Source organism: Hylobates moloch, unplaced genomic scaffold (genome assembly GCF_009828535.3).
Source record: "Hylobates moloch isolate HMO894 unplaced genomic scaffold, HMol_V3 SCAFFOLD_15, whole genome shotgun sequence".
In the NCBI taxonomy this organism is placed as follows: Eukaryota; Metazoa; Chordata; class Mammalia; order Primates; family Hylobatidae; genus Hylobates; species Hylobates moloch.
Window position 1 is genome coordinate 55,318,382 of NW_026652290.1, and position 15,021 is coordinate 55,333,402.

General features: G+C 40.3%; 1 protein-coding gene across 2 annotated transcripts in view; it reads right to left on the reverse strand.

The window, feature by feature from the left end:
- ANTXR1 (ANTXR cell adhesion molecule 1) overlaps positions 1–15,021 on the reverse strand; it is a 245,074-nt gene that overhangs the window by 10,199 nt on the left and 219,854 nt on the right. The window contains exon 18 of one of the 2 annotated variants that reach the window (XM_058428667.1): positions 7,645–7,785. The exons of the other annotated variant lie outside the window; for it this stretch is intronic. Coding sequence (XP_058284650.1) covers positions 7,771–7,785 — 15 coding nt within the window. The 3' untranslated portion in view covers positions 7,645–7,770. Of the gene's footprint in view, positions 1–7,644; positions 7,786–15,021 lie in introns of those variants that run through there. 2 annotated transcript variants of the gene reach the window in all.

Below are 15,021 nucleotides of genomic sequence, written 5' to 3' on the forward strand. Positions count from 1 at the left end.
GAGCTCGTGTGTGCTGAGTGTTATGAAACATCTGTTTGGGCATCAGGCACGCTCTGTGGAGAGGGAGCTGGACTTCGGAGATGGTTAAAAATATGCTATGGCTCCCACAGATTAAACCAAATAGTTTCCTATGAACAGAGGTCATCTAAGGAAATTGGATTTCACAGGAAGAACACTAAAATAATTAGATTGTAAAAGTATAACATATATGCCAAGTTTCCTCTGACAAATACCTTTTCTCTCTGGCCTAGTTCTCCCATTGATTATCTTGTTTGGAGGGCTGTAGGTATTTCTCAAGTTACTAATGAATTAGGTTTCCAAAGTCAGTTGTTTGGAATTATGAGCATAGTTTCTAACTTAAATCATTCTTGTGAACTCAGGCTAGACCACAAAACCTCATCGTCATATTGAAGGCAATTGACATAATCCTGCCGAAGGTGGTGCTCTACTGATGAATTAAACACATGAACAATGAATGGATGGCTGGATTGGATGACTTAATAGTTAGCCTTCTACCCTATGATTCTCTTCATTTGTTAATTTATTTACGCATTTATCCTTTTGACAAATGGGTTTTAAGTGCCGGCTATGTCCTCAAAGGTGCTGCAGACAGTATTAAGCAAATGTTGAGGTCCCTGTCCTCATGAAGAATATAGTCTACAGGTGAAGACAGACAGTAGTCAAATGGACCCCAGCAACCACATTTGTGATCTGTGACCCTGAGTTTGGCCACAGTTGATTGGACCAGTTGATTGGACAACTATGCTGAGCTAGACCGATCAGATTCTCTCTCCTGCGAATTTGGAATGACCACTGAGTGACAGGTAGTTAGTTAGTGAGAACTGATCATTTGAATACAGGGAATGTAAAGTGGGAATCTGGGGATAAGGGAGCAGCCATCTTCTGCCACAGTCAGGGAGAAGCAGAGAAAGCTCTGATTCTGTTTCATAAAGACCCTTCATACTCATTCTTCTGCCCTGCCCTCATTGTTGCTCATCTTCTAACGCTTGGCCACCAAGTAAACCAGTCTTCCTGCTTTCAGCCTTTCCCTTTCACTTTGATATTTTGGTTTTCCATGTAAAATTCATACACATGCACACACACATATATATAAATAAAAATGTGCATATACATACATACATATGTCTACATATGTATAGATAGAGGTATGTATAAAATGTATGTATACCTGTATACATAAAAATGTGTAGATACACAGACACATTCAAAGTTATCTTTCTGGCTAGGTGAGGTGGCTCATGCCTGTAATCTCAGCACTTTAGGAGGCCAACGCAGGCGGATCACTTTAGCCCAGGAGTTAGAGACCAGCCTGGCAACACAGTGAGACCCTGTGTCTACAAAAAATAAAAAAAATTAGCCTGATGTGTGTGCCTTTAGCCCTAGCTACTTGGGAGGCTGAGGCAGAAGGATGCCCAAGAGTTTGAGGCTGCAGTGGGCTATCATGGCGCCGCTGTGGTGCATTCCAGCCTGGGCAACAGAGCGAGACCCTGTCTTGCTCCTTCCCCTTCCCCAAAGCTGGAGCCATGGGCAAAGAGAAGGGTGTGTTGTGAGTGGTGATGCTCTGATCCTTCTCGGCTCCCTTTTCTCCACCTCAAACTTGCCCTGCCTATAAATCTCATAATAGCCTGCCTTTTATGTGCTGTTCATGGAAAGGGATCCAAGGTCAACTCTTTTAGTTATTTGATTCATTTTGCTGACACACATACTGGCACGTTCTCCATAATACTGTCTTTGGATGCCAGAACCGAGGGTAAGATGAAAGCGCACAGGAAATATTTGGTAACACGAGGAAACTAGAAAAATGAAGGAAAGGGTAGAAATAAAAATGGCATCTCTTTAGTGGGACATGTGTAAATACAAGGTTTGTCAAGAATTAATGTTGAGATATGACTTATTTAACAATAAAATCCCCTTTTTCTATCCGATTACACAGTTCTTTGTTTTCTTTGTTGAAGATTTGAAAAATACACAATGAAAAAAGAAAGAAGAGGAAGGGAGAAGGGAATGTTAAATTATAGCATTCAGAATTAATATTTTGTGCTTATCTTTACGGAACACATACACCCAGTGGTGGATTTATTTACAAAAACGGGATCATCCTGTATAAAAGTTTTAAAGTAGTTTACTGTGACCATTTCTCCCCTATCATTTTCTTTTTTTTCCTTTTTATTTATTTATTTATTTTTATTTTTTATTTTTTATTTTTATTTTTATTTTTTTTGGATCAATGATAATAACTCAATCCTCTATTTGACAAAGAAGAAGGAGAAGGAAGAGGAAGAAAAAGAAAGTGGGATAAAGGATCAGAAAGGGAGGAAAATAGAAAAAATTAGAGTATGACTCCAAGGTAGACTTGTTTTGTTGTTGTGGGGTTGGTTGGTTGGTTTGTCTGTTGTATTTTTCATATGTTTCGCCATGTTGGCCAGGCTGGCCTCGAACTCCTAGCCTCAAGTGATCAACCCGCCTCGGCCTCCCAGAGTGCTGGGACTACAGGCGTGAGCCACCATGTCCAGCCCCCACATTGCGTCTGGCCTCCGTGGTAGACCTCCCAGACAGGGCAGCCGGGCAGAGGCGCTCCCCACATCCCAGACGGGGCGGCTGGGCAGAGGCACTCCTCACATCCCAGATGATGGGCGGCCGGGCAGAGGCGCTCCTCACATCCCAGTCCCCTGTCATTTTCAATGGTTGCATAATCTTCTATCACATGGAAGCACCAAATGCAGTTAAGAATTTCTTTATTGTTGGGTATTAAGAGTGTATCTAATTTGTCTCTATTATAAACAATGCTGTGATAAAACTATTTATCCATAAATATTTTCATACATCTGTCAATTGTTTTAGAACAAATTGTTTGAGGTAGAATTTCTGGGTCAAACTTTATGCACATTTTAACAGTTTTTGATAATATATTGTCAAACTGTCTTCTAGAAAAAGTGATATTCATTCGTAGTTCCAATACTATTTTATGAGAATTTCTATTTCCCTACACTTCCAATTACAGATTTTTAGAATTAAAAATGTTTGCCAATTTGACTATCTGAAGGAATTGTATTATTGTTTCCATGTTCACTGTCTTATTATTTGTGAGATGAAAGTTTTTTAAATGTGTGTGTATATATATGTAAAGATATATGTGTGTATATATATATATATATACACTCACACATACACACACACCCACATATATATATATACACACACACTGCATATATATATATATACACACACACTGCATATATATATATATATATATGATTTGTCTGCTCATATACTTTGCCCACTTTTACTGATGTTTTGATCTTTTTTTATTGATTTTTTTATTGATTTGTAAGAGCTCTTTATAGAGTAATGATGAAACTGGTTGATATGGTTAGGTTTTGTGTCCCCACCCAAATCTCATCTTGAATTGTAATCCCCACGTGTTGAGAAAGAGAGGTGATTGGGTTATGGGTGCAGTTTTCCCCATGCTGTTCTGATGATAGTGAATATGTTTCATGAGAGCTGATGGTTTTATAAAGGGCAGTTCCCCTGCACTCGCTCACATGCTTTCTCACCTGTCGCCATATAAGATATATTTGCTTCCCCTTCTGCCATGATTGTAAATTTCCTGAGGCCTTCCCAGCCATACAGAACTGTGAGTCAATTAAACCTCTTTTCTTTATAAATTACCCGGTCTTGGGTAGTTCTTTATAGCGGTATGAGAGCAGACTAATATACTGGTTATGTAAGCTATTTTTTTGTTTTGGTTTGTGATTTTTAAAATTTTACTGATAGTATTTTTTGATGTACAGAAGTTAAAATAAGTTTATGTGGGTAGCCAATTATATCAATCCATAGAGTCTATTCTTTTTTTTTTTTTTTTTTTTTTTTTTGAGATGGGGCTTCACTCCGTCACCCAGGTTGGAGTGCAGTGGCGTAATCTCAGCTCACTGCAACCTCTGCCTCCTGAGTTCAAGTGATCCTCCCACCTCAGCCTCCCAAGTAGCTAGGACTACAGGAATGCACCACCACACCTGGCTAATTGTTTTGTATATTTGGTAGAGATGGGGTTTCACCATGTTGCCCAGGCTGGTCTCAAACTCCTGAGCTCGGATGGTCCACCAGCCTTGGTCTCCCAAAGTGCTAGGATTACAGGCGTGAGCCACTGCCCCTGGCTCATAGAGTCTATTTTTTCATATCCCTTAGAAAGGCCTTCATCAGGGCTGGGCATGGTGGCTCATGCCTGTAATCCCAGCTCTTTGGGAGGCCAAGACAGGCAGATTACCTCAGGTCAGGAGTTTGAGACCAGCTGACCAACATGGAGAAACCCCGTCTCTACTAAAAATACAAAATCATCTGGGCATGGTGGCACATGCCTGTAATCCCAACTACTTGGGAGGCTGAGGCAGGAGAATCGCTTGAACCCAGGAGGTGGAGGTTGCCGTGAGCCAAGATTATGCCATTGCACTCCAGCCTGGGCAACAAGAGTGAAACTCCGTCTCAAAAAAAAAGCTTTCATCATTCTTTTTTTTCTTTTTTTTAAGTTATGTTATAGCTTCACTTTTCGATGTTTATAGAATGTGGACTAAAGAGCCAAACTGCTAGGATTCAAGAGACATGGTTCTGCAACTTACTGTGTTATCTTGGACAAATTAATTAACTTCTGTTTTCTTTTCTGTAAAATGGGTTAAATAATTGATCCTAGCTCATGAGATTATTGTAAGGATTAATGAAAATAATAATTTTTTAAATTTTTGAGACGGAGTTTTGCTCTTGTTGCCCAGGCTGGAGTGCAATGGTGCAATCTCAGCTCACTGTAATGTCTGTCTCCCAGGTTCAAGCGATTCTCCTGCCTCAGCCTCCCAAGTAGCTGGGATTACAGGAGTGCACCACCTGGCCAATTTTGTATTTTTAGTAGAGGTGGGTTTTCACCATGTTGGTCAGGCTGGTCTCGAACTCCTGACCTCAGGAGGCCTTGGCTTCCCAAAGGAACTCCTGACTTTGGCCTCCCAAAGTGCTGGGATTACAGGCATGAGTCACCGTGCCCAGCCTATAAATAACTTTGAACGGTGCCTGACATATAAAATTACCCAGTAAATGTTAACTATTATCATCTGGAGTAAATTTTGCTACGAGGTGTGAGGTGCAAGTTCAAATTTATTTCATCTTTTTCTAAATCAGCCAATTGTGCTAACTTAGAAATACCATTTGTTAAATAATCTACCACCTTCCAAATAATTTAATGCCAGCCTTATATGGCAGATTCTCACTTGTTCTTTCATTTGTGTTTTCAGATCTCTGTTCCACTTCTCTGATGTGTCTGTCTATATCTGTAGCAGCAGTTTCCACTGTTATAGTTTCACAACATATTGTAATATTGATCTTATAAGTCTGTCTTTATTCTTTTTCAAAATTATCTGCACTATTCTCATCTGATTGTTCTTCCAAACAATAATTTAGAATAATGTAATTCATAAATTAAGTTGGAGAAAATAGCCTTTCATATTTTTATGTTTTCTCATCCATCAATAGCACATTCCAAATTTGTGATTTTTGAATGTAAGTTCCAGCCTTTTTTTAAACATTTATTCCTAGATTTATTTTATTGTCAGTATTGTAAAGTTTAACTTTTCTCTATTTTAGCATCCTACTCTTAGTATATTTATTTTGTATTTAAATATTTTACTGAATTCTCTTACAGTATTTCTGTTGATATAATTTAATATTTTCCATTTCTTATATTTACCTATTATTACATCTTCTTGTTTTATTGCATTGATTAGAAGTGATGTCAGGTGCCCTTATCTTATTCTTGTCTTTAGTGGGAATACCTTCAGTATTTCATAATAGTTTAGATATCCTTACTTCTGTTAAAAATATACTTCAATTCCAGTTTAAGTGTTTAAAAAACTTAAGCAAATATCAAATAACTTTTTGATATAAAGTAAGATAACCCTATTGATAGATATTTTTATTCACATTAAGGAAATAATTTCCTATTCACAGTTGATAGTTTCAAAAAGTAATATTTTAAATTCTATCAGAATCTTTTTGATATCAAGATCATTATATCATTCCTATATTTTCACCTACTGATAAATATTTTATAAATTTTTTTCTAATAAAAATTATCTGCACATTTCTGAAATAAACTTTTGAAAAGTTCTGAAATTAATTCTCTTTGATTTAGGATTTTTGCACCCAAATTCACAGGTGAATTTGGCCATGTTTCTTTCGTTGTGAGCTACTTTTCATCAAGATTATGTTAACTTCACAAAACAATTTGGGAGGATTTTCATCTTTTTTATGTTCTGTATTTCTGAAATAGCATAAGAATTACTTGTCTTATAACAAGTACATAAGCATGAGATAATTCTCTCAAAAATTTTCTAGTCATGCTGTTATTTAAAAGTATAGTTCTTTGATGCCTTTAAAAATTTTTGCCACAGATATTGACTTATTCAGGTTTTGTACTTTTTTTGAGTCAATTTCTGTAATTTATCCTTTCTTAGAAAATCATTCATCAAGATTTTAGAAGCATTTGCATAGATTTGTACTTTGTTCACAGGTCATTCTGACAGGTAAACCTCCTTATTTGTTGTGATAGCCCTTTTGTCTTTCTTAATAATTACATATTTTCATGTTCTAACCTTCTTTTTTGGATTTGTCTTTCAAAGATTCATCGATGATACTGGTAGTTCCAAAGAAATTCTTAAAGACTTATTTCTTGGTTCTACTGATTTTGCTTTGTTTTCATTAATTTGTTCTTTATTCATAGATTCCATGTTTCTGCTGTCTGTAGATTTGTTTCATATTATTTTCTAAGTTTTAACTAATTCTTACCTCATTTGTTTTCATTTTTTCTTGTTTAATAATGAAAGAATTTAAGGCTATGTTTCCAAATCCCACAAGTTTTTATTGAGATGTTCCAATTGTCATTATTTTCTAGGATCCCAGTTAATTGCAGTTTTGATTTCCTCTTGGACTGAATAGTAATTTATAAGACTGCTTTAAAACTTCAAAGTACTTTTTTTTTTGAGACAAGCTCTCGGTCTGTCGCCTAGGCAGGAGTGCAGTGGTGTCTAAGTGCTTTTTTAAAGCAAGAGTTTAATCCCTTATTGCTAAATTCTAGATTTTTATTTTTATTTTTGGTGGCGTATGTGGACTCTAAAAATTATATGTTCTCTCTTTTTTCAGGTTTTCTTTGTGGCCTAAGTTATAGTTGATTTTTACAAGTTAAGAAAATAATATGAATTATTTATTTGAAGGGTGCTGTTAAATATCCATTAATCTTTTTTGATTCGATTTAATTAAAGCCTCTATATCTTTTACTTACTTTTTCATCTGCTTGCTTTATTGAAGTCCAAGGGTGGTTGTGAGTTTATTAAGTTACTTTTCTCCAATGTTTTACACAATTCTATTTGCACAAACTTTGCTCCTTTAATCAATGGGCCACCCAAGAGTAGCAGGGAGGGTGCTCTTTCAGGGCTCTCTGGGCAGAAGGAAAATCTTCCATCCCAAATAATTCTTGCTTCCTGTTTGTGGTGGTGGTAGCTTATCTGCAAAGGTGGCTGCCATCTTTTCCCCCTGTAGTACACACGTGCTGTGGTGAGGAGGGGTCTATGACTCCCTTGAATCTGGGTTGGCTGTGATTGTTTTGAATATAATGGAAGTGATGTTGTGCTAGCTTTGAGCCTGCTTCTGAGGCCTGACAGTTTCTGCTTCCTGTTTTTGGTGCCCTGAGCCTCCATGTAAGAAGTCCTGGCGGGTCTACTGCAGGGAGGCCTGTTGAGGTACAATGAAGGAGGTCAAAGGAGTGAAGAAGCCCTCTGGGATGTCCAATCAACCTTCCAGTGATTCCAGCCCCAGCCGCCATCTGACTGCAACTTCATGAGAGACTCTAAATGAGAACTATCCAACTGAGCCCAATCGACCCAAAAAATGTGAGGAAAAACAGCAAATTATATCTTAAGTCATTAGGTTTTTGGATGGTTTGTTATGGAACAATACTGAAACAAGAAGCAACTCATCTCTGCCTAGTGGGGTCATTCATGGTGTGTGGAAGCTGAATATGAGTTGTAGGTTTCTCTTTTTTTTTTTCTGGACTCTGAACTTGGCACCCTTCCCAAAGGTGCTGTGAAGGATCCCGATCTGTGCTCTAGTCATTGCCTGATGGACTAGGACTTTACGCCACTGGAACCCAAGGTCCCCAGGAGAAAGATGGGATAACTGGATGACAGAAAGATATAACCCCAAAGGTAACCATCACACATTTCCTTTTCTGTCCTCTGGATATTATCCTGCAGTGTTCATTTTGAAATGTAGGTTATAGATTAGATAAAGAAAATGTGGTACATATACACCATGGAATACTATGCAGCCATAAACAAGAATGAGATCATGTCTTTTGCAGGAACATGGATGGAGCTGGAGGCCATTATCCTTAGCAAACTAACGCAGGAACAGAAAACCAAATACTGCATGTTCTCACTTATAAGTGGGAGCTAAATAATAAGAACTTATGAACACAAAGACAGAAACAACAGACACTGGAGTCTACTTGAGTGGGGAAGGTAGAAGGAGGGAGAGGAGCAAAAAAGATAACTGTTGGGTACTGGGCTTAATACCTGGGTGATGAAATAATCTGTACAACAAGCCCCCATGACACATGTTTACCTATGTAACAAACCTTCACATGTACCCCCAAACCTAAAATAAAAGTTAAAAGAAATGTAGGTTGTTATGTTTGTGAGAAAGGGCTGAACTCAGGACTGGGAAAGATATTGCAATCTGGAAAGGGGTTTTTGCCTATTTACACACTTGTGCATGCTTACTTGTGTAAGCTGAGCCTGTGACATCCTATCACCTTCTCTCACGCTGCCAGTGGGTAGCTCAAGGTTGAAAAGTCTCTCCCGATTCTGAAGTCAGGCTAAATACATATACTGAAATTGCCATTTTGACTTGAAAATCTTAAAAAATATTAATAAATACTTAGACACAGAGGAAACACAGTAAGACAAAGTAGCCTTGCCATCAAAATAGGGATGAACAAACTCTGTCCTAAGGCTATATGAAATGTTAACTGTCCATGTCTACCCTACGCGTAGTTACAACTAACTACTTGCCATACAAATGAATGAAATTTTAAGGCCAAGTGGTAAAGGATTCACTCTGATGGCCCCTGAGGAAGGTTGATAAACCACCGTAGCTAAAAAAGGCAAAAATATACTAGATGACATAAGGAAATAAAACCTCCTTGTCTGATGCTTAAATCCCTTCTTTAAATCTCATAGCACTATATAAAATCCTGGCATGTTATGTTTGCACCTGTTTAGTTCTGACAAATTTCAAAAAATAAAGACAAAATAGGGTTGGAGAAAGGAGATTTAGGAAAAGTGATCAGGTGGCCAAAGTGCTGTCACTAAACAGGGACTGGCTCTGAGAATTCAAACCTTTCAAAGAGGCAAGACAAAGAATTATGCAGAGATACCCTGGGTAGTATACTTTAGAGATGGTAGAGAAAGTTGAAAACATTAAGAGGAAGCAAATCATGCTGAGTGGTGACCCAGTGTGGCACATCCTAAATATTGTTTCTTAACTTTGCTCTTCTTAAAACCAGCCATTGGTACTGACCATCTTTTCTTCATCAATGGCATCAAGTCCAATGCACACTCCTGGGTCCTGCCAAGCAGTGTAGCAATTACTTCTCCAAAGAGCCTGGTTTTAATCAACATTTTGGATGGGTCTCACTAATACTTTAGATTTAATGCACTTTTCTAAGATTAAAAAAAAAAACCACCATGGCATGGTCATGCTGAGTGAGTGAAAGTCTGACCCAGGATGAACTAATATTATTTAGAGTCTTCCTTCTTGCCCTTTCTGTCTCCCCTGTTAAGAATCTTGAGGATATTTTTCCTGTCCCCAGTTAAATGACTCTAACTACTTAGAACGACCATTAGTATAGTCTTTCAGTTTATTGTTTTATTTATGTTGAGGTATTTGCTTTAAATATTGGTGCCAGAAGATAAACCAACTAAGATTGTTTGGTCAAGAGCATTATTTAGCTTGGATGTGAAAATGTAAAATTATGAAATTACTGATTCATCTGGTGCACAGTGCTAATATCATCCTGCTCCATATATACAAGCTCATGGATGAAGGTTTGTTTTCTTCTTTTGCACCAATGCGAGGAATGCCATCTTCAGGATGAGTTCTTTTCCTATGCCGGTAGCCGTCAACACGTTTTCCCCAAAATGGAATATTAATTTTTTTAAAAAAGAACAAGTTTGCTTCTGTGCTTCCTGTATTGTTGCCAGTGAGTGGCACTGTTATGGACCGAATGTGTGTGTCTCCCCAAATCCATGTGTTGAAGCCTCAGCCTCCAATGGGATAGTATTTGGGGGTGGGGTCTTTGGGAGGAACTTAGGGTTGGATGAGGTCACGAGGGTGCCTCCCTCATGATGGGGTTGGTCCCCTTAGAAGAAGAGTTTCCACAGGGCTTGTTTTCATTCTACTCACACATGCACCAAGAAGTGGCTATGTGAGCACACAGCCTGGAAGAGGGGCCTCACCAGAACCTGATCACACTGGCACCCTGATCTCAGACCTCCAGTCTCTAGTACTGTGAGAAAATAAATTTCTGTTGTTTAAGGCCCACAGTCCATAGTATTTTGTTATGGCAGCCTGAGCACACTAAGAGAAGCATCCTAAATGGGTAGGTGTCTGCTAGGTTCTCAGCACTTCACACATGGACCTTTTTCCTACCCCACAACATTGTCACACTGGCCAAGCCCCCTACTCATATGTATTCATTTGAGGGACCAGTTGTTTGTTATGGGGTGAAAAGTTTCATACTAATCCCATCTGCCACTCACTGAGTGCTTATGCCGTGCCAGGCTTGGCACTAGCTGCTTTATATTCATCAACTTATTTTCTCCTAAAAGCACCATTGGTTAATATCCCCATTATCCTAATTCAAAAATATAGAAATGGCTCAGAAAGCCTGCATAATTTTCCCAGGCTATCTCTGTAAGTAAGTGACTGAGTGAAGATATAAATCCAGGTCTGTTTAGACTCCATGCTCTTTCTTTTGAGCAACATGTGCTTTTAGATTGGAATGAATCTAGGGCAGAATGAATCAAGAAGCATAGCCATGAAAAGAGTTGGCCACCAGTAATATTACCCATTAGAGAAGTTTCCATGGGTCCCAACACTTACCCAGCCTCCATTGTTCTGTTCCAGCTTTCCATGTCTCTATTTCTTCCTTCTTTACGATTTCAGTGCCCTGCAGCAACCCTTCCTGGAGAAGTGCCTTGTGTATCCCTATCCCTTTTTCCAATCATAATTTACTTGTCCTATGTGCCTCTCCCCTTATAATCTTCTATGCTTTCTAAGGGACAAACCTCTAATCAGATCCACAAGCTGGGTCCACTATAGTGATTTATTTCTTAATAGGCTCCATCTTTCCATAGACACAAAAATATACTATGACAGAGATTGATAACTGTCTCCCATATGCATTTTCACTTTCTTCCTTTAGTAGTAGAACCCCTGAGTTTCACTGGCTACATGACCAGCCAGCAATGACTACGTTTCCCAGCCTTCCTTGCAAAAGTTGCTTCAAGAGGCAGTAAATGATGCTGAGCTTGACCTAGTGTGGTGCATGGATTGCAGGTGGGTGTGGCCTCCTTTGCATCAAGGTGTGGCCATGTAATCTACGCTCTGGCCAGCTGAATGTGAGCAGAAATTATATGTCCAAATTCTAAGCTGTGCCTTAAAGGGCACACCCTAGCCCTTTTCATTCTTGGACTATGCTGACAAGAACCACACTCTTGGGGTGGTGGAGAAACGAGATGGAAGGAGCGTGGGCACCTGACAGCATGAAGCTGCCATGTTGACCCTGGACAGTTTATTCCCAGAGAGTTATAAGTGAGAGGGGAAAAAAAGTTTGATGGTTGAAGCTTGTATTATTTTGGGCTTTTGGTAGGTCAGCTGAACTTCTAACCTAAATAATATAATTCAAGAAAGGGACCTTCTGATGACAATATTTTATTCTAAAGGAGCAGCTCCAGTGCTGGGCATTTGGCGTGCTGTGGTCAGCTCTTGTGGTGATCTTCTGGGATCAGGCTAGGCTTTGGGCAGCCTCTTACTTTTTGACCATGGAGTTGGATGCCCACCTTTAAAGAGGTGAGACCTGCCCAGCTGGCTCCCAGAAGCCTCTGGACTGTTTCCTGGACTTATCTGCTTTTTAGGTAAGGGCTGCCATGATCCTGCCAGGGTGCCTCTCAGATAAAACTAAAGGAAGACAGTAGTCAAAACCCTGAAGTATTCCGGCTGATGTCAGACAGAGAAACAGAAAATTTACAGCACTCAAAATCTGGGATTCATTTAGGAGTAAAAAAAAGCATGAAGTTATCCAACCTCAAAACTGTTTTCAGGCTTCTACTGGGCCCTAATACTCTTCCTAATTGCAAGACCATGTAGAAGTTGGATCTGAAATAAGACCATGAGCCAGTATCAAAATGCCCCATTTTCATGGTGCACGAAATGCTTCATGAATCCAGCCTGCACTAACTAAATGTGATACTTCTCCCCAGGCTGGGCTGAGCTCGTGTTCTGTATGATCTGGGAAGAATTGGTTGTTGGACTCATACTGAGATTGTAAGAGGAATCTTTAAGAGGAAAAAAAAAATATATGCTAAATCTTTTGGAAAGAGGCAGGGTAAAGCTTTGGGGGGATTTCAGCACCTGGATTATAAATAAAGAATGTTGCTAATTACCAATGAATTTTATTTGTTCATTAAAAGTAGACTCAGCAGAAAGCTCCACTTGGAGAGATGACAAACGGTATGACCTCTACTTCATTTCTTCTATTTCAATGGTTCCTCCTAGTTGCACAAACCCTTACCAGGATAACAAGGTCACCCCAAGTACCTGGATGGGCCTCTGACTCCAGAATTCTTCTCAGCCTCCTCTCACTGCTTATGTTGCTGCTCCTGGCTTGCAGCATTTCTTACTTCTCAACCACCCTTTTGGCTCCTAGGCTCTCCCGTTTCCTACCGATTGATGAGGCCTTTGGAACTAGCTTGACCTTTGTCTTCCTCCGGCCTCATGACCTGCTCCACATCCTTCCCCAGTTGACTGGTCTTTCACTAGGTCCCACTCCACAGGGGAAGAGGACTGGGCCCTGGAGGAGCCTCTCTGAGCTAGATCCCAGGGCCTGCTCACAGAGATCAGCCCTGGAGTGAATTCAGCCAGAGAACCCAAATAAACTCTGTGAATCCAGACAGTCCAGGAAAAGAAAGGTGATCTCATGCTTAGTAAGAACAATCTCTGTTCAGTCTCCAAAGACCCTGCAATGAGTGGGGGTGCTCGTGGTTTGGCCCACTCCCCCGAGCTATGGCTACCAACCCCCTCTTGAGGAACAGGATTCTTGAGGCTGAGAGATGTGGCTGGGACTGAGGCAGAGGAATGCAGTGGGGACACACTGCAGTTCTGAACAGCTCACTCTGATTTTCTGGGAGCCTTAGCTCTGCAGTGGTTGAAATTATGAATAAGCAAAAAGCCCAATAGTAACAGCAATACTCCTTGTCCTCTTTCTGGCCATCACAATTCCCACCTGGTCCTTTCCTGCCTTTCAGCGTTCTTTCTTTGAAGGCAGAGACTTTGTCATATTATTTGGTTTTGGTCTAAAAGAAGCTCTGGAATAGCATCCAACATTTGCTAGTGTTCAATCCATAAGCTCCCTGAAGAGGCTAAAGAACTACATTGTGAAGCTGGAGAGGGAGTTTGGGGGTTTGCATCATCAGTTTCTCTAAACTTGTTGCTTTTTCTCAGCTCGCCTCTCTCCTGCATCCTATCTCCCTTGCTTCTCCCCTACCCATGAGGTTAATGAGTGCCTCTGGTAGTGAGCTGAGCAGAACACCAAAATTTCCCTGCCTTGAGGCGTCTTCTTCCTACTCTCTGCACCCCGGACATGTCCAGACTACCACTTGGTCTGATATATATGTATATATTTAAATTATTTAATAAAATAAAAAGCAAATTTTAAAATTCACTCTGTCGCCCAGGCTAGAGTGTGGTGTCATGATCATGGCTCACTGCAGCCTCAACCTACTGGGCTCAAGTGATCTCCCACCTTGGCCTCCTGAGTAGCTGCGACTGCGGGCATATGCCACTGTGCCCGGCTCAGTCTGATATTTTCAACATTAGGGATCCCCTGTGGGCATCTCATGGAGACTCCTTTTAAAATGCCAGAGTGTTACCCAGGAGAGAAATTCCCTGGACACTGGCATCCAGTAACATGTGGGTTAGCCAGCATAAAGATCTATTCTTTTGAGGCCAGGGAAAGGGTGCTCGGGACTGTGAAATTTGAGTGGTGGTGATCAGGATAAAGGGACACAGGAAGGTCAAAGTTTGAGGGAATAGGGGGAGGCAAAAGGACCAAAGTGTGCAGAGCACTACAGAGAAGGGAAGGGAAGGGCTGGCCGGGAGGTTAGTGCACGAGCTCATTCACACAGGCTAGGAACACCACAGAAAACGGAGGGAGGGTGACACTCAAGATGTCTCCAGGCAGCTTCTGACCTGGAGCTTACCTCCCCAAACTGTGCAGTGAGCCCAAGAGAGACTTGTTTAATCTCCAAGAAGATTTCTCTTCATATGTTAGTCACAGGGTATAATGTGGACTAAGCGCAAATATTAATATTTTAGGAGGAATACTTTTGTAACAGAAAATGGAGTTGAGACTCTTCTGCCTCTTATGTCATTTTCATGGGAAAATTACATTTTCCAAGCTGCCAGGAGCCACAGATTTTCATGTTTGGGGATGGAAGAGCAGCTGTATCTGAAGACTGCTGTGCAGGATCATGCCAGAATGTCTGCCAATCCTTTATGCTCCGGTCAAGAGAGGGCCTGAGCAACGGTGGGGCCCTGCAGGCTCTTTCCCTAGGGATGGAATGGAATGCAAGCCCATGTTTCGAAACTTGGAAGTAGGGCACTTGCAGGGAGGTAGAGATTTGAGGG